The sequence below is a fragment of the Diplotaxodon limnothrissa genome, linkage group LG11 (assembly GCF_057381915.1).
Source record: "Diplotaxodon limnothrissa isolate DT_005_m linkage group LG11, D_limnothrissa_male_GT1.1, whole genome shotgun sequence".
In the NCBI taxonomy this organism is placed as follows: domain Eukaryota; kingdom Metazoa; phylum Chordata; class Actinopteri; order Cichliformes; family Cichlidae; genus Diplotaxodon; species Diplotaxodon limnothrissa.
In genome coordinates this window covers 18,543,609-18,568,961 of record NC_140606.1, presented here as the reverse complement: position 1 = coordinate 18,568,961, position 25,353 = coordinate 18,543,609, and the positions used below count along the sequence as shown (strand labels likewise).

At 38.4% G+C, this 25,353-nt stretch overlaps 1 protein-coding gene and 1 pseudogene across 1 annotated transcript; one reads left to right on the top strand and one right to left on the bottom strand.

Moving 5' to 3' along the window:
* Nucleotides 1-2,949: 2,949 nt before the first annotated feature.
* Nucleotides 2,950-25,353, bottom strand: LOC146622581 (carboxypeptidase Q-like). The gene is made up of 11 exons (XM_085365257.1): nt 25,252-25,353; nt 23,209-23,356; nt 22,744-22,956; nt 22,529-22,645; nt 22,239-22,446; nt 21,920-22,127; nt 16,536-16,647; nt 15,757-15,848; nt 15,168-15,263; nt 14,736-14,841; nt 2,950-3,698 (listed from the first exon to the last, which is right to left on the bottom strand). The coding sequence occupies exons 2-11, from the start codon at nt 23,354-23,356 to the stop codon at nt 3,538-3,540; spliced, it is 1,461 nt and encodes a 486-aa protein (XP_085221383.1). The 5' UTR covers nt 25,252-25,353; the 3' UTR covers nt 2,950-3,537.
* LOC146622582 (uncharacterized) lies at nt 4,863-10,771 on the top strand (annotated as a pseudogene).

Below are 25,353 nucleotides of genomic sequence, written 5' to 3'. Positions count from 1 at the left end.
GCTTGCACAAGTTTGAATTTATTTTAGGTTTTCTTTAATCCACACAGGGTCAGACGTATACATATAGAATAAAATATATATACATACCCCCACTAATATTTTGTTATAAATCCCTTGGCAACCAGTCACTTTTGAGAATTCATCAATACACTTCTGGCTTCTTGATCTTTGACCCACATTCTTGGCAGAATTGGTAGAGTTCATTTAAATCAGTTGGTTTCCCAGCACAGACTCGGGTTGAGGCTTTGGGAAGGTCATTCCAAAAGCTTAATGTTAGCCTCCTTATCCTTTCCACAACCAGTTTTGTTTTGTGTTTGGGATCATTATCCTGTTGGAAAACCTAACTATCCAGGTTTTAACCATCTAGCTGTCAATCTGAGGTGAAGTTGAAGAGTAGTCCTCCATAATTTCATGCACTTTGTGAAATGTACCGGTAGGAAAACAGCCCAGAGTATGATGCTACCACCAACATGCTTGACAGGTGGTATGTTCTTAGCTTTGAAAGCCTCACCTTTACTCCTCCAAAGGTACCGCTTGTTGTGGCCACACGGCTCTTTGTATCGACCACAAAATCTTTCTCAAGAACACTTTTGGCTTGTCCATGTGGGCAGCTGCAACTTTCAGTCTCGCTCAAAGACATTTGTTTTGGAGCAGGGGCTTTTTTCTTTGTCGGCACCCTCTCAGTCCAGTAAAACTTACTTCACTGTGGACCGTCACGCTGGTGTTTCAGTAGTTTTCAGTTCGTGCCAGGGTTGAGCTTTGGTGGTTCCTGGGTTGATCCTGAACATCCTAACCAACCTCCAGCCATTTGAGGGCGACAGTTTGGGTCTTCTTTGAGATCTTGGTGACAAATCTTAAATACAGTTCTTTGAAATGCTGATCTTGAAATCTGTAGTTGTTTAGAAATGGCTCCAAGAGACTTTCCCAACTTGTGAAAATATATAATTCTTCTTAGAGATTCCCTGAGTTCCTTGGACTTTCCCAGTATTGGCCAATCCAGTGAGTGCTGTTGATCAAATCCCTTTTATATTGGCAAAGGCAAACCACAAGTTGTGGTCAAGCATGAGCACTAATGAGAAGTTAATAGGCTTTGGCCATGTCAAGTCAAAGGTTGTTGTAGGGTGCTGGTTTAGCTCACTGGATTAATCAGGGAACCCATATGCTGCTACGGCTAGTACAGAGAGCTGGTTGAAATCTGGCCATTTGCTGCATGTCTTTCTCCTGTCATAAAGGCTAAAAAGCAAAAAGACAAGTCGTAGCACCACTTATTAAAAGATTTAAGTCAGTGTAGAAATAAATGTGAGCCTGTATCTGTACTTTTGACCCTGAGTGGGTTAGAGAAAACCCAAAATAGTTTCAACCTGTTTTTTTAAAGTCATTAAAGATGTATGCACTACAGTCGTTCCACCATAGAAAAAGAACAGCTCAAAGAAATGATGAAAAGCCTCAAATTACCATGACATTCATCCCCATGATGAGTGGATGTAAACGTCTGACCACAACTGTACATAAACCAAGCATGCTTTAATAAGTCTGGTTCTCCAAAGTAAACAGATTACATTTGAAATTGATTGTTTTGATTTGCTAGCCTGCCTGATGTCTTCTGGTTGATTCAGACTATCGGATTACTCCAGAAAGGAAATGAATATGTTTCATGTTTGGACAAAAAAAGACACGTTAAGCACAGTGTCATGGTTTACAGATTTGCTTAACAAATGAACGATCAGTTTGATCTTGGATACTTTTGACCGGATCTGATCCTGGGAGGAGACAGAAAACCCTTTGGGATTGTGCCAGGAAGGGCATCCGGCATAAATATCAGTGGAGCTATCTGCTGTGGTAACACCTTGTGAATAAGAGGTCACAAGCAATTGACAAAGCCTTTGCCATTTTCCTTGCAATATTCCAACTAGCCAATTCATTGGTAAGTAAAATAAAGCAACACTGCTCGCTACATCATGGAATAATGGCGTCCATTCGGGATGAATATTTGAGGATACTGAAATTCAGTCAAGCAGGATAAAATAAATTCAGAAAGCACTGTGCTTTAAATAGGACACGTCACTGGCACATATGTTTAACTCGAGCATGCAAAACACCCACAGATGCAGACTGTTCCTTCATTACCACAACTGTCTGAATGTGAGTCAGTGTTAGTGACACATGAAGATCTCACCAGACACGACACAAAGCTGATAATTTCCGTGTTTCAACACACACGCTGAGTTTATCTGGCTGGCTGACTATCCTTGACTTCACCCACTGGAAGTGCTGACTTGTCAGTGCATGGGGTAAGAGATCCCAGCTGTGTTTGTTGCAGCTGCTGTGATGGTCTACATAACACGCACAAAGTGATTAATAATCTTTACTTTCTCTCCTCCCATGTGTGATCCACCATCATATCTGCTCCTGCTCGTCTATTCTGCTTTCTTCTTCTTCTTTCTGTGAACTAGATGTGTAGTGTGATTTGCTCTGGTGTCATTCTTCCCCCTTTTTTCACAGAAACAACATTAAAAGAAAGAACTGCAGCTAATGAGAAGATGGGTGTTAATGTGTAGTACGATCAATGTCAGCTGTTACTTAAACTGAAACTGGCACTGGGGGAAATACAAAGACTCTGAAAATACTTAGAAAAATTAACCACAAATGATTTTTTTTCTTAAAGTGAAAACCATTACAGCTTTTAAAGGTTCCTTAAAGAAGACTAGAAACAGAGAAAGACGTGGACTCAGGAGTTCCCCAACTTTGTAGTCCATTTCTTTAATTTCACACACCTTAAACAAACCTCCTATTGCACATAACATTACAGTACTCAGATCTATATTTTATCCCTCCTTGTCTACAATAACCCTAAATTTAAAAACATATTCATTAAAAAAATAATTTCTCCTCATTCATAACATAATATACTCTTCTGTGTTAAAAATCATTATGTAAAAGCATCTCTTTGATACGAAGGAGTATTAGGGCCACATTAAGAAAAACATGTATAGATCATTTTGAGAATAAAGTTAAAATTTCGAGTCGAAAAACTTTTTCATGGAAAAAAAAGTCATAATGTGAATATTACAGTTGTTTCAAGACAAACTGCCATGGTTGCTCTACCCTCTGCTTCAGATTCAGTTTTAGTAACAATAAAGGAAACAGCACACAAACACAGTGTGGTTGATAAGTATAAAGATGGTGCAGAAAGCTGCATGTGGTCAGATGGAAAAAACACAAACTCGGAGGAGTGCATTTGTGCAAAATGAAATAGCTGTTAAGCTTTTATCGATGGTTATACTGTCGTGCAAAAAAGAGGATGTATGTTGTATCACAAGACGGCTGATCAGTTTGTGTCACTAACTAATCTACACAAGGCATTTTGTAGATGGTATAGCAAAGGTGGCAGTTTGTCTTGAAACAAAAAGAAAGAAATCATTTTGAACAGAATGTCAGTTTTTCATCTGAATGGACTTTGGATCAAGTCTTTTTTAAAAATATAATTTAACAAGAGTTTTGCTTTATGTAAAGATGTACAGTTCACAGCAGGTCGTGCTATCTGGGCAGCATTTCCTGCAGGTCTGCCACGACATAAGCAACCACGGCCCACAATGCCGAGCAGAGGTCCATGTCTCGAGGGTCCTGGACGCTCATGGTGTCGCCTTCACTGTGGTGGAACCAAAAGTAACGGCTGTCTGCCACGTGGAGGCTGGCACCTGGATGACACAGGGACAGAATGATGCACAAAGAGCGTCACAAAACATGCTGGAAAATCTGAAACTTCAGCTCTGGAAACAGTTCTGGACTCAGAGTTTCGCAGCTGTAAAGAAGCATCGTCATTGTGTCTGGTTTATTCCTTTAGAATATTTCTCTTTATGACTGGTCACAGCTGTAATTTGTAATTTGTGTCCTTGTAATTTGAAACTAACGAAAACCACCAAAGGAAAATAATCTGCTCTGAGCCTCAGTTTACATTCTAATTTTATATCGACTTCTTGTCTAAGCTATTAAAAATGCTTTGCTTATGTTTATGTATTAGAAAATGTTGTATTTACTGTGTACTCAAGGCTTTAATTTAGTTTGTGACCTAGAAATCATATTAAACCTATATTTAGTAAGTGACATTCAGTTAACAAAGGATTTTCTGAGCTAATAGCTGAAAACTGGGCATGTTTCGACATGTTTTACAAGCGTTTACAAAAGAAGATGTAGAAGCCTCATCAGAAATAGTCTCAGTGGAAGAATGGCTGTCAAGAAGCCATTTCTAAGGAAGAGAAACAGGGAGAAAAGGCTGACGTATGCTAAATTACACAAGTACTGTGATATTTAGTTTACACAAGAACTGGATGAGAACAGAGGAACAGGCTCTGATGGAGTGATGAATTCAAATTTTAAAGTTTTGTTCAAATCATCATCAATTTGAGGTCAGCAGAGACATACAACAGTGAGTGTTTACAGCAAAACACGGTGGAGTCTCTCATGGTTTGGGACTGAATTTCAGCCAGTGGTGTTGGAGATCTTATCATCTTATCATTCTACATATGAATGTAGAAAAGTGCAATCACTATGCAATACCATTGGCCTCCCCAGACCTCAACAATATTGAAGCAGCGTGGGATCATCTTGACAGAGATGATGGGAGAACTGACAAAAAGGCAGTCAACATCCAAAGAAGAGCTTTGAATGTTCTTTAAGAACCATGGAGAACTATTCCTGAAGACTTCTGAAGAGTTCGGGTTGTCAAACCAAATATATATTTAAACTTGTTAGAATTTTGCAAACTCTGTTTTTGCCTTATATAGTATATTTCTGTGTATGTTTGTGCTTGCCTCATCAAATCACTGCATTAATTTCCCATTTTCCAAGCAAAATATAAAGAAATGAGGGGTAAGTTAGTAGTGTACATTAGTATTGTTAATGTTGTATTGTATATGAGTCTGTATGTAATGCGAGAGTTACTTTATCAGCTAAAAACACACGTATAGGTTTAACAGATTTGTTGTAACAAAAAGTTCTGTTATGGTGACTATTTGCTGTTCTTCTTTTCTTTTATAGGGTGTAGTAATTGTTATTCTGCTTTTTATACACTTGTATTCATTGAAGGAACCGCAGACTACTATTTTCTAAAACCATTTAAAGGCCAAGATGACCCTGCTTGACCCTGCTTAAAATCTCCACCCATTCCCTAAATAAATCTTTTAGCTTCCATCCAGATTATTAAAAAAAATTCCCACTGCTAGTAATGCTGACCAGTCACTCACAGACACGTGAGTTCCCTTTAGAACAGTGTGGCCCCACATTTATCCAAAATTAGCAGAAAGTTCTGCTTAAACATCACTTCAAGGTTAAAATGTAGGATATAATGGAAAAAATATAATCCTGTGTCACATTGGTGACCTGTCCAGGGTGCACCCTGCCTCTCCCCCTATGGTAGCTGGGATAGGCTCCAGCCATTTCTGCGATTCTGATAAGGATAACAGGACAATAATTGATTGATGAATAGAAAAATATACATTTATATGGGAAAGTTTAGGAATGCTAAGCAAACTGTAACATACCTGAAACTCGATGAATACAAAGTGTGAAATGCATACAAACTGAAATAAGATGTGAAAGGTCAGAGAATGTAACACATATCCTAATAAACAACTAAACTGTTTTGTTTTTTTAATGTATTGATTTTTTTAATCAATTTCATCAAACTATAATAAACTGCAGTAAACAGAACCTGCACTATATAATACGGTACTGTAGATGGCAGTGTAAAAAACAGAAATCTGCCCAGAAACAAACAGAAGAACCCAGGAGCAGTTTGGTTTTGGTTAGCGGTGTCAGTCACGTCGAGGAGGTGTTATTTTCTTCAATGCAAACGTAAACTCCCATTGTATACACTGCCACAGGAAGACGAAGTGAAGGAGCAGTGGTTAAATTCATTTTCACTACTATTCCTCAGCAGTACAACCCCAACCGCGTATAGTGCTCATTCATTTTACCGAGAGCTGCTTCCTGAAGCGGTTCAATGCTGGATTTTCGCAGTGGTTAGTCCTGAAAGACGAGTCAGTTCCCACTTTGCTGGGAAAATCTGGAGAGTCATGAGTGAGTGTGCTCTGTTATATTTTTACTGCTGTTACAGTGCAGAGCTGCTTGTGTAGCAGCAGTAGAGCACTGTAAAATAATATAAACCTACAAATAAGCCCATTTAAAAATGTGTATTGCTTTAATTTAACCATCCGCTCAATCTACCAAATTGAAAGAAGAACCCAATATAAGGCAATAATCCTGCAGGCATTTCCTACTAACACTTATTATAATGTTCACCCAACTCTGATGCTTGATGATGGTTGATGGTTTCAACATTGAATAACTGGAGTCGATATGCAGTGCAGATATCCATCGGTCACTTCTTCCCAATCAAAAAGAACATCTCATTTAACCCTAACACGTGATAAATGACTCATGGCCCTCAAAAAACAGCAGGTGAACGGAAACACTGACGTCTATTTTGAAGATATAAAGCACTGGTTTTTTGTGTGTGTTCCAAATACATGGACCGGTTTCCATTGCTTCTAGTGCTTTCTTTATTTGCTACTTTAGGATCGACTGTGACCATCCTTTGCTAAATGGTAAATGGCCTGTATTTGTATAGCGCTTTACACATTCAGTCATCCACACACATATTCACACACTGGAGATGGCAAGCTACATTGTAGCCACAGCCATCCTGGGGTGCACTGACAGAAGCGAGGCTGCCGGACAACTGACCACCACCAGTAGCCAGCGGGTGAAGTGTCTTGCCCAAGGGCACAACGACTGAGCCACGATTGCCTGGAGAGGAGAAAATGCTGTCCTACATACTGAACTTAGAGGAGAGAATCAAAGCATCGATCCTATCACACTATGATCAATCAGATATCAATACCAGCGTTGGTATCAATACTGTTTGGATTGAACCACTCTCCTCTACAGACCATTCACGACAACAACCGACATAATAAACAAAGTGATGCAGATCATGTAAATGTTCATTCATTCATTCATAAATGTATTTTCCATTTCATTCCATGACCTGCTGATATATTTGGTTTTTAAACAACAGCCTGTTGAACGCAGAGCTGAACTCTGAACATCCCACTGCTGTAATAAAACCTACTTGTTCAGTTGTTGCCTTGCATGAAAAACAGATGTATATAAGCTCTCTAAATATTATGAGATATATTAACTGATCAAAGCGTGTTTAGGGTTCTCTATAATTAGTTTGTGTTTGCAATTGCTGTTAGGATTATCATAAATCAATGTATACTTCAGGTGAGCTGGGATAAGTGATGGATGGATATGTGTGTTTCTCTTTGAAAACAGTGAGGCGGTTCAGATAAATGAGAGGACGCTGAAATCAATATTCTTTTGATATAAGAAATAACTCTTTCATAGAAATTGCTGAGCATTAGGACTCAGGTGCAGAGCAAGACTCCTGCATATTTACAAACTGAAAATGTGTAAAAGTGTGCATCGCTTCTTATTTTTAATAGCGTATTGCAGCATTCACGCATTAATTTAACACACTAAGGACTAATTAGCTGCCGTTTTAGAAAATCCAACAGTTTTTTTAATGTCTAACGTACAGGCGTTAGTATTTCCAACCTTAATGTTCCCTTTTCTTTAAAATTCCAACCTTTGTACTGAAGAGAGATTTTTCACAGGCTGTTCTCATTTATATGGCCTCCATAAAACAGCAGGGTTTACACATGGCAAAGTAAGGTGTGTATTTTTTGAGTCCATCTTCTGATCATTGTAGTTACAACACAGCAGATATCTGGCATTACAATGTTAGGAGACTAGTGTATGTTCGAATTCTCAGCACACCGCTCTTCTCTTTTTTAAACTCCTTATCAGTTCTCCTACCCACCCTTTTGCCCTTGATTAAGTACAATGACGTTTTCCTTGAGGAAAAGAGGCAAAGGAGATAGGAGGTACTTTTGGAAAGCACCCTTTGACTAAGAAGCAGTTACTGGGGAAATCTATAGATATCTGCTCTCACAGTGTATTTTCAAAATGCCAGATCAGATAAGCCTGGTTCCATCCAGCCTCTAAAAATACGTGCAAATCCTAAACTTTTAATGAAACACTTTTGTTAAAACCTTTGAATTTAAGCTGAAAACCTGCACTTCAGCCACATCTCAGTGATTTGATTTAAACTCCTCTGTGGTGTCATCATTCAAGGACATGGCCCCGAATGTTTCTAGTAATGCTCAAACTATCTATTAAGTTGTCCAGCTGTAGCTCAGGAGGTAGCATGAGTCATCTAGTAGTTGGAAGGTTGGTAGTTCAATGTGTGTATGATTGAGTGAATGAAGCTTTCAGTAAAAAGTGAATTGAATGTAGAGTTAAGAGTTTATAAGCACCAATTCATTTACAGTTTATTTGTAAAAAACCTGGCAGGTGATTGGCTAACTTAACACTAAATGGAGAAAAGTTTTGGGCCACACAATCACTTAATCTCTGCATTCAAGTATTTTCAGTCCCATTGCCGCAGGTGTTTATAAAATCAAGCACCTAGCCATGCAGCCTGCCTTTGCAGACATTTGTGAGTGAATGGGTTTGCTTTAAAGAACTCATTGTATTTGAGTGTGGTGCTCTGACAGGATGACACTGCTGCAACTTCTCATGAATGAATGTATGAAATGTATTACCTCCTACCTACTCCATGCTGTTAGTAATATTGTTGCAAAGTGCAAGTGTTTAGGATCAATAACTGCAGAGTTGCAAACTCCCTCTGGCTTTAGCATCAGCACAAAAAGTGTACACTGGGCACTTCATGTTATGGTTTTCCATGTCTGAACATGTTGTGTACATTTACGTGGCCCAGTACTAACTAACCACATGATATGCAATAGGAGAACAGAAAGAGGAAAGATTAACTAACGTCTGAGGCACTTTGAAAGCAAGCAAACAGCCAGTGCAGCAAGTTTTGAAGTTATAATGTTGGCACTGAACCTTACCATCTTTGGAAGTAAAATTTGCACATAAAATGCACACTAAAAAGATTTGAAGATTGAAGTAGGTAGTAGATAAGAAAATTCTTAACAGAATTAGGTTTAAAACTATGTGAAGATCACGATCTACAGATGATTTTGCCATCTGCAGAAAAAGCAAGAGGAGGAAATGTATAAAAACTTAAAAAAAAAACAACCCTGCTGGTATCTGAAGTGTGATGACAACTCTCACGTTATTTAAGAACTGAAATGTCTGCAGAGACAAATTACTATGAAATAAAAAAAGTCTTTTAACATTAGATTACAATTTTTTTGTCTATACTTGTGCGCATTATTTCATGGCACTTAATTTCAGCTTTATTCACTAGCAGCGGAGTGCTGGTATCAACATCTCTGCTAATTTATGTTACGATTCAGTAAACCTAGAAAACTGCTGAAAGCAAGTCCTGTCACAGCCACTTTCTGTGCTTCTGGGCAGTTATTTGGGCAGCTGAAGTGCTGATTAAATGAATAGGAAGATGGTGGAAAATTTAATTTTAGTGGTCACTGGGACATAAAACTGCATGTGCAGACTTCACAGGTCAAGCTTGAACTGCTTAAAATTTATTGCAATTTGGGCACAAAATAATCATTTAAGAGTCACATTCCTTACAAAGGTTATACTTCAAAAAAACATGCAACATTGCATTCCCTCAGAGAGCCAGCATGATCCATGTCTGTGGCTCTCCCAGCAGAGCACTGAACAAACTCCATGCTAATATCACAATGTGGTCAGCAGATAGCTAAACATGTTTGATTTTGCAAATCTTTTTATGCCGAAAGCCCAGTTAGACACTTTGCTGTTAGGCCACTACACTATGAGATAGATAAATAACTGCATAGTTGAAATGAATGAAAAGCATTTCAACTATGTATTCAGCCAGTAAAATGACTGGCTTATATGTGTTGCACATTGGCTGCTGTAAAGCAAATGATTGCTTTAGAAAACCATTTTTCATATAATGAAATTCTCACATGGATTCAAGTAATTGCTATGACACTTAAATTATTACTTGAGTGTCATAGCTCTGCTTTGTAATTGCTCATACTGTTATTGCTTTTTAAAGCTACTTAATGCCACAACTCGAGGTTTGACTAGTTTCAGTTCTTTATTTAGATAGATGGCTCTTGTCGGGCAGGCCCTGTTCCTAAGTCATAAAGCCACAGCAGACATTAACGGATGAGCTTAATCTCATTAAAATTAAATGCTAGAATTTTCTTTTGTTAAATAAATATTAAAAATTTGGGGCCATGAATCTTTTTTGCTTAAAAAAGAAGTTTAAGTGAAGAGCTAATACTGCCTGTGTCATTGTTTAGGGCAGTAATAGAGGCCTTTGTGGCATGCTGATCTCTGTCTGTAGCTTCCCAGACTGCTGCCCCAGAAAGAAGATCAGTCAGCACACAGCTGTCAATGAAAACCCGGCAGATTTCCCTCCGCAGTACAGGTCTGTGGCCCTTCAGATGATCAAGTCATGCAAAAAAAAAATCCTTTTTTGCTTCCACTATAATGCATATATGTGGAGGATCCTGTCAGGGTTACTTGTTCCTTGTATTTGCACTTAAGCTACACAGGCACAAGTTCCCAGCACAGATTGTTGGTGTTTGCACCGTCACCTTTCCCTTGGACAGCCCCATGGTGTTCCTACAACCAACATTAGTAAAGCGATCATCTAAGAGTCCTCGACTCAGCCTCGAGGAGGACCCTTAAAAATGCACCTTCGTCGAAGGCGGTTTGTAAAGAAGAAGAAGATTTAGCGTGATTGAGGACGGCATTTTCATAGAGGGGAGTTAATGAATAACACACCAACACTATGTACTACAAAATCAATTCTCAAGTGAAAGGCAAGAAATTGGCCCTCACTTATGAATAATGTGCACAGCATTCAGCTGCTGCGTCAAGATGTTAACAGTTGACACTTATAATGGTTTTCTACTACAAAAAGCAGTGTATGTTTTCATATCCTACAATCACCAGAAAAGAGAAAGTATTCTTAAAGCACAGTGTCGTGAAGCAGGGCGTGAGCCACTCACAAACCGTTAACAATGTAAAACTCCAATTAACTGTAATTGAGGCAGCTAAATCTCTGTCTCTTCAATACATCAAAGAAGGGGTGTTTCTGCACCACATGTTTAATGAGGTTTTAAGTCGTCTTTCACACATTATTCTATGGTGTCTTTGTGACTGCAATGTTTCACTTCTACAAAACGCCTCATTTTAACGTTTACAAAACCACTAAGAGAAACTAACCAATGCCTAGTCAAAGGAGCTTGCAAAGAAAAGCGTCTGGACTTCTTTAAGTTGCTTGAAGACGTTTCACCTCTCATCCGAGAAGCTTCTTCAGTTCTAACCAATGCCTACTCTCAAAATCCTGAAAAACTGAGGTAGACTACAGCTTGGTGGAGATTGTTGTATTTACTGCTTGGCACAGTTAGTTTGAAGTACTTGGTTTCCCACTTGTAAAAAATGGTACCGTGCAGGTCTTCATGAAAACTGATTTAGCTGTTGGCTGCTCAGCTGTCAGGAGCCTTTGTCAGCATATGACAGCTCCTGTTATATAGGTTGCAATATGATGTGTAGAGGTGCTTATATTTCTTTTTTATGGAAATTATAAAAACACATACTGTTTTAATAAAAGTCAATTCTTCTCCACTTGTAAGTTTTTTTGTATTTGTGGGTATGTGTGTTACTTTTTTCCTTCTCACTTGATTTTGTAGCTGCAAAATCCTACATCGAATCCTATAAATGAATCTCAGAGTCTCTAAAGTTAACGTGACCTTACTTGTGCTCAGGTTATTCCTCTTACTTACAGCAGTCCCCTGTCTGCAAATAGGAGAACTTCAAATCTAGAGGACTCTAAGTAACCCCACTACTATTAATATTGACTAATGACATCTGATTCCCAGTATGAAAACTCTAAAGGTCAAACACCAAAAATGTTTGCACTATCCTCTCTATCATCTCCCCTGAGATTGTCACTGTTGCTCAAGTAAATGGACTACAAGGAAAAGATGAAAACTTGTGGAGGACAAAGAGCGCATGATGTGTCAGCCTCAGATAACAAACTCACTGCTGTGAACAAAAACAAGAACCAATTCTCCAGCATCGGTGGGATAGTGCCAAGAAATTAGAATGCAAGTGGTGACATCCAGCATGAAAGAAATCATTTTTGAGATACGAGGTAGTGGAACATGATTAAATTAGATGGTTAAAGTTTACACCAGGGATGTCAAACATAAGACCTGGGTTCCAGAACTTGTCCGCCAAAAACTGGCCCACTGGACTGCTTTGGAAAATGTGAAGGAAGGGATCAATTTTAGACTTTTAACTGTTTTACAGCTTTTCTAATGGATAAAGACTTTCCCATTGCCATTCATACTACACGAAAGTAAGAAACAGAACAATTAAATAACAGTAAGTTCCTGTTTTTCATTATCGGCTCTCAAAAGTTCACAAAAAAGGAACTTATTCTCCTTTATCGACCAAGATTTATACAGGCCTAATGACTTATTTTTGAAGTTTGGCTTTAAAATAAAAAAAAAAGTAATTCTCATCTTTCGGTAACCATTTGAATAGGTGCAGTACCTTATGCCACCGTAATAAACCAAATCTCCTTGTAAAGCTCGTCTTCTCCCCTTTCTGTAACTGTTTAAACTTTGTCTCTAGCATAAACATTAACGTGGTAAATAAAGGGTTAACAATTTTTTTTTATCATAATTACAAGAAAGTGTGTGCAATGAGCTTAAGGAACTTTTTTTGTAATTATGCATTTAAAAGTTTCGTGCTAACAGATTTTTATCATTTCGTACAGCAGCATTTCTTTGTCATATAGACAAAATTGAGAGGTTAAGAGGCTGCAATCAGACTCCTTTTTCTTATATTAAAATATATGAGGGATTCAAAGTGTAGTTAAACTTCTTTACACTGACAGAATGGGTAGTTTCTCTTAAGGTCAAAGTCGACTATACCATGTAAAATGTGGCATCCATGGTCTTCAGATTTCCATTTAGTATTTTGTTTTCTTTTCACGCAATATATAAATTTTTTTTATTTAAATGTAATTCAGAGTATTTTGTGGTTTGCGATGTCTTATAAAACTGTAAATAATGACTACAAGGCAATAAAAAATATTACTACTATTAGTGGTAAAACTGTTTCTAAACTACAAATTCAGTTGTGAAAAGACTGATAAATTGCTTGTGCCCAAAATGTATTTATACTGTTAATATATGAGTCAGTGTCTTTCTATATGTTACAATCCATCTTCAACAAACAGTAACACATGTGTAGAAGAAAAGAGCAGAAAATAGTTCGACAAATTTCTAAAGTAACAAGAAGACAGAAACGGACTTCGATATTAGGTAAAACCTTTTCAAGGGTTCATTGTTTTTTCATAACATGCAACACAGAATAGCCAATTCAAAAATGTAAGTAAACCAGCTTGAGATGATTTGAGTTTTTAGGCATGTGTGTTATCCTACTGGAAGATGGGTACACTATAGTCATGAAGGGATGAACATGGTCAGCAACAATACTCAGGTAGGCTGTGGTATTTAGACGATGCTCAGTTGGTACTAGGTGGCCCAAAGTCTGCCAAGAAAATATCTCCCAGACCATTACACCAGCAGCAGCTTGAACTGTTGACACAAGGCAGATTGGATCCATGCTTTCATGTTTACCCCAAATTTTGATCTTAATATCGTAGCAAAAATCAAGAATCAACAATGAAAGTTTCCAATTTTGGTGAACCTGTGTGAACTGGAACCTGTGTGCTTATTGTACGGTGTGGTCTTTTGCTGCTGAGGCCCATCTGCTTCAAGCTTCAATGTGCTGTGAGTTCAGAGATCAGAGCCATCAGATCAGCAGTTTCTGAAATAGCCTGTCTACCATCCACAACCATGCCCCAATTGAAGTCACCTTCTTTCCTCATTCTAATGCTCAGTTTGTACTTCAGCAGGTTGTCTTGATCATGTCTACGTGCCTAAATGCACTCCCATGCGACTGGCTGATTAGATTTTTGTACTCGCAGTTAGAGATTTAAACTGAGATACAGTTGAAAAGGAAGTAGAAGAGGTCTGTATGTTTTTTTAAAAATATAACACTAAACAATTTCATACAATTGATTTGATTAATCTATATTTATTACACTTTATTTCAACTCTATACTGTATTAGCAGTAACAGGACTGTTACAACTTTAACTTTAATATCCATAATTTAGACGTCTTGAAGTGTTGCTTCATAGCTTTAAGTCATTCTAGTTACAATACACAACTGGCTTTAAGGAAGTGGAGCCAGATTGTATTAACTAGAATCTGTTCATAGACCATCGGTGAGGATGTGATTCTTTGTGCTCAGCACTTTCCACCGAAGAGAGATCATTAAAATTCCCACCACTAAAAGTAGGATGTGTTACTTCCTTTTTAACTTTGTGCTCATTAGTGATGTGGCTTTCCCCAGCCTATCCCAGCTGTCATGGGGTTAACACTCAGAGACAGACAGCTATTCATGTAAATTGAATATAGTTGTAAATATTCATTTACAACTATGACCAATTTTGAACAATCAATTAAAAAAACACGCATGCTAGGTTAATTGGAAGGAAGATGGAGAGAACCCATGGAGGCATAGAGAGAAAATGCAAACTCCAATGTCCCTACTGTCCCCTTTAAAATAAACCTTTAGTTATACCATTTAGTTGCAGACAGGCATATTGATTAGACTGACCTGGAACTCCTGCCTGCATCCATGGTGAGATGTCTGTCCCTTCACCGTGGGCCTCGAGTTTGGTTGTATTAATGGGAGCCAAAAGTTTGACCACTTCTTCCATCACCTGTCGAGATGGAAAAAGACACAGGAAATTATCTTTATATAACTATTATGACAATATTATGATTGTAATTTCTAGATTTGAGCACTACTGGAACATTCAGTGACAACGTACAGATGCTTTGGTTCCACATTAACATGATAGATGCTGTGGTTCCTACTACTTCCTTTTTACATGTAAATATATGGAACCTTTACAGACTTTAATGAAAAAACAAGTACATCTACTGGACAAGATGCTATTTTCATGTCAGTTTGCAAAATCTGTGTGCGGCAGAATTCACAATCTAATACCACTATTTTTTTTAAATAGTTGGGTTTTAATATCACCTTTTGTGCTGCATCACTGCCTGTAAATTGCAGGCCAATGGGGGTGAACGTCCCCAAGTCGGACTCCATGACAAGGTCAAAGTTGGACATGTTTACCTGTGTGCAGAGAGGACGCAAAAAGGGGGAACATGTCATGATCAGAGATAAAAGGTGAAAGAAAGCAAACCGAACCAAAGTACTCGCAAACAAAGCATACACACTCAGCCAGCCACTATAAGTACCTTGAGCAGCTGCCTTAACTAATTTAGGCAATTTAAAACGTAATTATACATCAAATGTAAGAACTGGACCAGTCCCACGGGCAGTTATGGTACACTGGTGTTTCTGGTTTTTAAAACGCAGTATATTACAGGTCAGGGTCTGGTGTGCAGCAAGAACTCCAAAGAAGGAAATTGTAAGACTCCAGATTCTTATTTATGTCCTTTGCACAGGAAAAACATGGGAGCTAGCCAAGTCCCTTCAGTGTGGTGGAAGTGCCTTTTTAAACTGCCTTTTCACAGTTGTGACCCTTCCTGCTTTTTGGGCAGCTGGAATAACATTGGCTCAGTGCTTGTTTTCTACTGATTGGCACGGTAACAGCAGACAGTACCTTGTGTAGATTAAAGTATTGCTGTGCTCCGACTCCGCCCTGCTCCTCGGCTGTCCACAGCACTGTTCGCAAAGTTCTCCTTGGACGCAGACCTACAAAGAGATGAAGACACATACACAGTATAGAAAGAGGAGGATAACGGCTCCAAATATTAATAATGACATTTTTCTTTTCTTTTTTTTTTTGTTGAATAAAAGGTCTTTGTAGTCTTTGTTTGATGACCCAGTCCTTGTCCAAGGCTCATTCAAGTAAATTGTCCACAAAAATACTGTACTTTATATGCAGGTCTGCCTCCTGTTGTAGTTGTGTGTATTTTGTTCCTCTGCAAACACTGGGGTGAAATTACTGTTTACAGTCAGAGGATTTGTTTTTCATTTTGTCCCTGTGTTTAGAACTGGAAACTTTAGCTCCACTTAATGATCTTTTTTTTTAAATTGGTCTCAGTATCGCCACTGCTGGTTATTCTGCTTTCTGTGTCGGCACATACTGATTGTTTCCTCTCTTTTTAATGAACACATTCACTTATTCTAATAGAATTATTAGATTTCATAGTAATTTTGTGACTCAAATAAATAAAAATAAACAGAGGATGCTCTGCTAATCCAGCGTAAAATGTTTTAGATTAATAACATGAATAGGTACGTTTGCCATCTCCTTTTTCTGATTAACATTTAAGCAAAACTAATAAACTTGAGCTTTTATTGCATTCTACAATATGCACATGTTATCATTGCTGAAGTTTATCTGTGATTTACTTTAAGTATTTCTCTGTATATTACCAAGGTCTTTGATGAGTGACAGGGCCTCCCAGGAAATCATGGCTCCGCCTCCGTCATCCATGGCACCCTGGCCCACATCCCAGCTGTCCAAATGTCCGCTCAGTAAGACAACCTAGAGAGATTGTACAGATAAAGAGAAAATGTGTAAACAAGAAACAGAGGAGCAAATCTGAGGAAACAGATAGGCAGACAGTGCTGCCCATATCCTGTTGACTTTTTATTAATGTCGACACAAATAGTTAAAAGTCCAGTTAATTTGATTCTTTTTTTAACAATAAAAAGGTTTGTATCAGCAGGAAAAGTGAGATTCGTTTAAAAAAAAACAAAAAACAAAGAAAAAGATGAGAGCACACGGGTCAGTGTATCTGTACTCACAGGAATTTCCAAGATTCCTGTCAGTGGGATGTAGATGAGCCGTTGTTCAAGGTTGCAAAACATTTTCTGACCTGATCTAGCCCTGTCCGTGCAATGACCCAGAGTCTGCACATTCCCGTAAAAACCAATGTGTTTTTTTTTCACAGTGTTTGCTTTCTTATGTAACTGAAATGGTAATATATGCCAATGTGTTGGTTAGTCGCCCATTTGATTCCAGACTGAGATGTCTAAACTATAACATTGGAATGTGATTATTTCCAGATACAGATGTTTCTCACAGAATGCTTTGCAGTAATTAATTTTTTTTCTCCGAAGTAAGTTTAAACTGGGGAGTCTAAATTATAGTATCTACTTAGCAAAGGAAAAGTGTAAGGAGTTTACCTTTATTAATACTGGTAACATCACTATTTGTGAATGATGCATAAATAGTGAGAAGTTCCACCCTCTTTTAATTCATACGTTTTCATGTAGAAAAGATTCAGACTAGATGAAACAGCAGTGTGTGAAAAATTAAGTTCACCTTTACTGCTTCCAAGAGTTTAAGTAGCAGCCAGCTGCTGCTAATCAAATGCACTTGATTAATTTCTCATCAGCAAGTGTGAGCACAGGTATAAAACAATGTTACAAAGTAAAGATATCAGCAATGTCTGAGAGAAGAAACCACTGCTGTCTATCAATCTGGGAAGGGCTATGAGGCCATTTCCCAGAAACAGTGTACAGTGAGAAATACTATGCATATTTATCCCAGCAAATTCATCCCAAGGTCAGACCATGCAGTGCTCAAAATAAGAAGAAGATTAAACAAGTATGACTAGTTTTTGGAAGAGGTTCCAGGAGGGGTTAAATTCCTCCATATGTGAAAGACTGATAAAGTCATACATGAAATATTTAATTCAATTCAATTCAATTTTATTTATACAGCGCCAATCCACAACAACAGTCACCTCGAGGCACTTTATATTGCTAGGTAACAATAACACACAGAGAAAAACCCAACAATAAAAATGACCTCTTGTGAGCAGGCACTTTGGCAACAGTGGGAAGGAAAAACTCCCTTTTAACAGGAAGTAAGCAGGCAAGTAAGCAGAACCAGGCTCAGGGCCGGCCATCTGCAGCGACCAGTTGGGGAGAGAAGGAAGACAGGATAAAAGACATGCTGTGGAAGAGAGCCAGAGATTAATAGCAGTGCAATCAATGCAGAGAGGTCTATTCACACATAGTGAGTGAGAAAGGTGATTGAAGAAGTAGTACTGGGAATCCCCCAGCTGCCTACACCTATTGCAGCATAACTAAGGGAGCATTCAGGGTCACCTGATCCAGCCAACTATATGCTATATGCTTTAGCAAAAAGGAAAGTTTTAAGCCTGATCTTAAAAGTAGACATAGTGTCTTTTTCCCGAATCCAAATTGTAAGCTGGTTCCACAGAAGAGGGGCCTGAAAGCTCAAGGCTCTGCCTCCCATTCTACGTTTAAATACTCTAGGAACAACAAGTCCAGAGTCCCCCAGTCCAAGAGAGAAGAGCTCTAATGGGGTGATATGGTGATACTATAAGGTCATTGGGACTGGTTATTCAAGACAAGGATTTTGAATTCAATTCTGGATTTAACAGGAGGCCAGATATATTTACTGTTTCACACAAACTCCTCATTTATGGGAGCACTGTCATCCTAGAAGGGGCTCACTCCCATCAAGTGACTCACTACAACAGTGATGCTCCCATCCAAGGAGGCAAGTGGGCCCATTCCATTACAGCATAATATTCCCACGCTGTAGTTCTCAAGTATTTGCAAATACATTACATTAGTAAAGAGGCCAGTCCAGCAGCGAGCCTGGTTTCACATTAACAGAATCATATACAGCCAGTTCATCCCAGGTTACAAACTGCATGAGGGATTTTGCAGTCAAGTCGTCTCTGCATTTAAACCATTCTTATAAACACACAGATTTGGGTCACCAATAGCACTGAAACATCAGGACATTTGTATATAAAATGAAACCTCAAAATGTGGATTTATTTTTCTATTGTACTGTAATTTTTACATTGGTTACACTCAGAAAAATAATCCTGCTCCTGTTAACTTGATATTATATTTATATACACGCAGCCACTTGGTTAGTTTTGCTATGACTCTGTTTAAAGCCTGATTGTACATTGTGGCCATAGCAGAGACCGCATAATGTGCTTTGGTTAAAAGTGTAAATTATAAGAGACCACAAATGTATTTTTTTTAATGATTCATTGTGGTGTATGTAATATCCAAGCATGTTTTCCCCAACAAAGAGAGGCTAACATTTACAGTCAGTTCAGAAATCATTCATACCACATTTAATATTTGAAAGCTTAAAACTTTTTTAAAACTTCAAACTAAAAAGAAGGAAGAAGAAAGATGTAGAAGTTGGAGTGGGTGGAAAAATTCTGTGACAAACTTAACTGTGGGAATGACTCATTCAGCCCCAAATGTACATCTTCTAATGAACACACACACACAAACGCACATACACAATACGTCAGCCACGATAACTGCTACTGCAAGAGCACAAAGTCACAGGGCCAGAGATGATGTCAGCCATGTCATGTGTTTCATTTCCCTTTCTATAATAAAGCTCCAAATGCTGGTTCCTATATCAGAATAGTAAAAGCTTACATCAGCTTGGTTCAAGAGTCCTGACGGATTTTATCTTGGACTTTGCATTTAGGATGTGAACTTTTCAAACTGTTAAAGGGGGGGGAGGCTTGCATTTGTGAGGGAGTCAAAGTTTACACAGATATAGTTCATATATCCCACATTAGTGGGAAATTTTCAAGAACAAACATTGTATACCATCATATACCTTCATCTGCCAATAAAGCAAATATTGCACACACACTTCCTTAACAACAACAGTAACATCCGCATACCAGGCAACCTCTACAAATATACAGTATACACCAGGGTTATCAGATGCCACTATGGAAATTTCACACAGAGCGTGATAAACTGAGATGCAAAATTCAGTGTAGTCAAATTGAACAAGACACCCCCCCATTTCCCTGCATGTTTGTTCCACACACCTTTCATCACTTGTCTTTGCAAATAACTGCTACTATAATTTACATACCCGCTCAGCTATTTAGGACATGTTGGTTTAACCCATCATGAGCTGCCTTGTGTGAATGTACAAACTCCAAACAGTTACTTCCAGTACGCCAAGATAAATCTGTCCCTTTCGTTTTAACTGCAAACTGTTATGTTCTCTGACCTTTTGGCCTCTTGGTGAAAGAGAGCTGCTCTCTCCCTATCCAGTTCCAGGTCTCCCACACAGCATTTTGCTCATTTAAGTAACTGCCTATACGGCTCCAGCAGCCAGCGCTCCTCACTGTTTGGCCACTGGGCTCTAAGATGTGTGGTTGCTGGAGCTGTGCTGTTCAGTGTAACCTAAAGTGATCTTTGGAGTTGAACTGTGGCAAGCCTGTGGGACCTGTCATGCTCTGTTGCTCTGTGTTTAAGGAAACCAATCTGTATGTTAGTGGAAGTTTGGTAAGGGTTTGCTGTCATTTTATGTACACAACTGTTCTCCTGTTTTGTGGCCAGCCAGAGCACTTGGGCATTGTATTTTTGTTTCAACACATAGCTCAGTGTTTCTTCTCATTCTAGTAAGAATGGGGGATTTTACTTGCTTTGGCCCTAGAACCCCTGGTGTCTATTTGCTTTCCTTTTTCTACTTAATTTAATATTGTAAGATAGTTGTAAATAAATTCTTTGTTTCCTATTCAGTAATCTTTCTTGGAGATGTATGGTTATGTTACAACTCAGCTTCTAGGTGAGGCGTTGTAACACAAACTCAAATATATTTACATACATCATGTACATGGCGCTGAGCATGCCTCTAAGCCCATTTAGCACTAAAGCCCAGAAACCTTGGGTAGTATTTCCAGGGGACTCTAAAAATATCTCCTCTAAAAACTGTATTTGCATACACTGAGGTTTCTGCAGGAGCACATAATCTATTCATCAGGTTCTACCTGTTAGATGTGTCATAAATACAAAGCACCTGCAGTGAACTGAAAAGGTATACTCTGCAGTTCAGTAGGTAGTAATTTAGTCCGCTCATAGGCTTAGAGTTAAAGCAGGCCATAGTTTGTCATCTCGTTCTGTTCTTGACAGTCTGATATTGAAAAGGTTTGCTACTTAAAACTGTGAGTTTGCGTTCCCTTTGTGAAGTAACAACCTTACATATAATCCATACTGGAATAATATGATATTTATATCGCAACCGATATGCTTCATGTAAACTGAGTAGTTGCAGTTTGCAGTTTTATGCATTATATTACCTTAAAAAATACTGTGAGTAGTAAAAAGCTTGGTTACATTTAGCTGAGTTGAACTGATCAACTATAAATTTTATTTTTTTATGGTCAAAATGTTATAATTGGCTTACGAGGCAAATGAGAAGAGAAAAGAAAATAATCACTTATACTTACCAGAATATCTCTGGTAAGAATACCTCAAGGTGCTTTGTATTGTAAGATAAAGACCCCACAATATTACAAAAACAACCCCCTATGAGCAAGCACTTGTTACAGTGGGAAGGAAAAACTCCCTTTTAACAGGAAGAAACCTTTGGCACAACCAGTGGTGGATATCTGCTGTGACGGGTTGGGGGTGGTTACTGTATTGTTTAAATAATGCAGTGTTCTCATGAAAGCCTATTTTATACTGGTTCCTGGAAAGATTAAATCACATAAGCAAACACAAAATACAGGCAGAGTTAAGGGCTGTCGGAATATCTTCAGTCAGCAAAAACAGCCCACACTATTATTTCCTTCTCCACCGAGCTAAGATAAAAGTGGAAATAACTAAGAAGGAGATTTAAAAATGGATTATTGGGACATCTGATTTCCTTGTGGTTTATGTGTAACATCCGACAAAACGGATTTACTGTAATATCAAAGTGGAAACTAGACAAATAATAGATGAGATAAATTTGTCAAACATGCATATCTATGTTATGAGTGAGTGAAAGCTACCTGCTCAGGGTGTTGCCAGCCTTTTATCTCAGCCACCGTGTTGAAAGAGTCAGCATCAGGAAGGGTCTTGGCTCCCATGGTGAGTTTAACCACAATTTTCTGACCTCTTTGTGCCATACGCCACATCAGCTCAGTATCCTCCACAGTGATGCAGGCTGTGGGGATGCGCTTCACTCCATCTTGGTAGTCCTGCCAGCCTGTGTGGGGACTACACAGGTAGTGATAAAGACAGAGATGTATGTAATATACCAGTGATAAAGTGACACTACAACATTTCTAGACAGTCAGATAGCTGGACACTTGGAGAAGATAGATATACCTGTTAATAGAGAATGGAGTGACTGATCGAATGAGTGTAGCCACAGCTCCTACTTTGGCTGCCTCAGAGGCACCATAAGCACGGTATGCCACTGTCTCTCCATAGCTAACATATGGCTGGTTAAAAACCACAATCCTTCCTGCGGCCTCACTGGCTCGACGCTTCAGTTCCTCAAAAGACTGAACTACCAACACCTCTGCCTCAATACCTACAGGAATAACAATCAATCAGTGAGCAGTAAAGGAGAAACAGATGAAATGAAAGCTGTTTTATACGACTATGGTCTTTACCTTCAGGGGGTGTTCCTACGCTGCTACCCAATCCCAGTATAGCCAGAGTCTTGGCTCGAGGAGCAGTCATCTCTGCACTCTCCTTCCCCCGTACCCAGTGTGGGATTTTTACTGGCTCTAGATAAGACAATTAAACTATGTTTATATTCACCAGAAATCAGCTAGAGTTCCCGTACGTTCTGAAACACATGTTGGATAAAAACTGTAAAACTTACCCAGGTGTACATCCAACCCATCCTGCACCATGGCATTGTACATGTATTTAATAGCCATCTCCAAGTTGTTTGAGCCACTGACGCGGTTTCCTATAGTGTCAGTAAAGTCTGCGAGCCGTCTGTAAGAGCGGTTCTGGGCAGCACCGAACACAGCCAGGTCAATGATCTGTTTGGCCACATCAGCATAGCCTGCTACCTCAGCTGCAACCCCAGCTGGGATCATGCAGAGACACACAACAAGAACATATCAAAACACTGTAAAGGCTTGCAAAGACTGTTCCCGTTCCACCAGTTAGTTCAGGTACACTGTTGTCATTGTAACTCAGTACATAAATCCCAACATTAAACTGATCAAAGGATCCAAAGTAACTGGAAAAAAATGCATGGGTACAGAAGGCATTTATTAGCATTAATTATAAACTGGTTGTTTTAATAAAGGCCTTACTCTCTCAGAGTTTGGGTTACCTCTCTTTGCAGTATCATTGGATAAGACTCTGACAGCAGATCCTGAATTTATAGTTTGTGCAGAGTGGGGATGACCATCACAGAAAGAGGATAGGTTGAGAAACACATTGAGGGAGAGGAGGATACATAGTGTCCCCTTCCAAGTCATCTGTGAAAAGAAAATATCAGTGTGTTGTTGTCAGTTGATGTTAAATTGCTACTAAATCCTCCTTAAACCGCACACACACTGCAAGTATCCTCTCATCTTAGTACGAACTAAAAAGCAAACATGCATCACCCCTGCTAACACAGTTAATCTAGCAGATATGATTCAAACAGGCAATTCACAAAGACACTTACTTTGCACTACAGCAGGTATTTTCTATTTTTGATATGCGAGTGTGTATATGTAAATGTATAGGCATGTGTTTGAATATGTATATGCAGTTGTGGTATAAAAAGCAGGCATAAATTAATCGTAGTTTTGGGCTTTTAATTATTTTTTTCAACTGTGCTTTTTTCATAGTGCAATGATTGCACAAGAATTTGGTTGAATTTATTTTGGATTTTCTCTAATCCACACAGGGTCAAAAACAAATATACAGGCTCTACAGTGTACTTTAACTTGACCGGGCCAAGGCCTATTAACTTCTCATTAATTATCATGATTGACTTCAAATTTTGCTTTCTCTTTGCAACAATAGAACCACTGAACTACCAGCATGACTGTGAAGTAAGGTTTTACATTGCCATGGACCGAGAGGGTACCAACTAAGAAAAATGCTCCAAAATCAACATCTTCAAGCTCAACTGAAATTTGCAGTTGCCCACATGGACAAGCCAAATTCCTTCTGGAGAAAAGTTTTATGGTCAGACGAGACAAAGATTGAGCTGTTTGGCAACAATGACCTAAGAACACTTTACTAGCTGTGAAGCACGATGGTTGTAGCGTCATACTCTGGGCTGTTTGCTGCCAGTGATACTGGTTAACTGCGCAAATTGGATACAATAATGGAGGACTACCTCCAAATTCTTTAACTTCACCTCAAATCAACAGCTAGACAATTGAAACTTTTGAAACAATTGCATGTTTCAACAGGACAATGATCCCAAACACATATCAAAACTGGTTTTGAAATGAATAAATTATGCTAACATTAAGCTTCTGGAATGGCCTCTCAAATCCTCTGAAAATGTTTAGACTATTCTTAAAAGCCAAGTACAATACAATACAAGGAAACCAACCAATTTAAATTAAATCTACAAATTCTGTCAACAAGAATTTCCAAATAACCAAGCCAGAAGCTTGTTCGTGATTACCAAAACGACTACCATCCGGTCAAGGTGTGACTTGCTAAGGGACATTTAACTAAACCTGTATGTATACTTTTTAGCCCATGTGGATTAGAGAAAATCAAAAATAATTTAATACTTGTGCACCCATTTCTTGTTTTTTTAACCAATTACCATGACATTCATCCCAAGATGATGTATATGTGTAAATACCTCTTTTTGGTATGTTACTGGGTTTATAAAACCAAATATATGCGGCAAATTTTAAACAAGGAATTATGATAGGAAAGGACATAAACAGGAAGTAAAGCGATAATTACAAAACAGTGGAGAAAGGGTGGTATTAAATAAGTTTATGCTTATTCCTACTCCTTTTTTTCAATATGTTAAGCCATGTATTTTTGTATGCTTTTTGCATATATTTTTTAGATATTCGAAATTAAGCCTTAAGCAAGAAAAGCTATTATTTTACAGTACTACACTATACGTGAATGGCGTTTTATTGGAAACGTTACGCTATCCCCAGTTATAGTTTTACTTTCACTTTAGGACATTACAATTATACTTTATTTCTTAGTAAATGTAGCTGGACACCACAATTGTTAAATTATCATATTAACACAGACGGCTTCATTCTCATTTTAAAAAACAAACACGATATATAAAAAAACTGCAACACAGACGAATAGAGAAGGACAGAAACGTTACAGCGGTTTAAACATTTCACAGTAACAATGAGCGCAAAAAGCGCTTCTCCATAACAGCACAAACCCTTCGAGTCAATTCAAAGTCTTTGGTTTTGTTGACGTTGCAGGACTTCGTCCAATTTTAAGGATATGCCAAATACACAAATACCGCAACGTAAACAGTTCC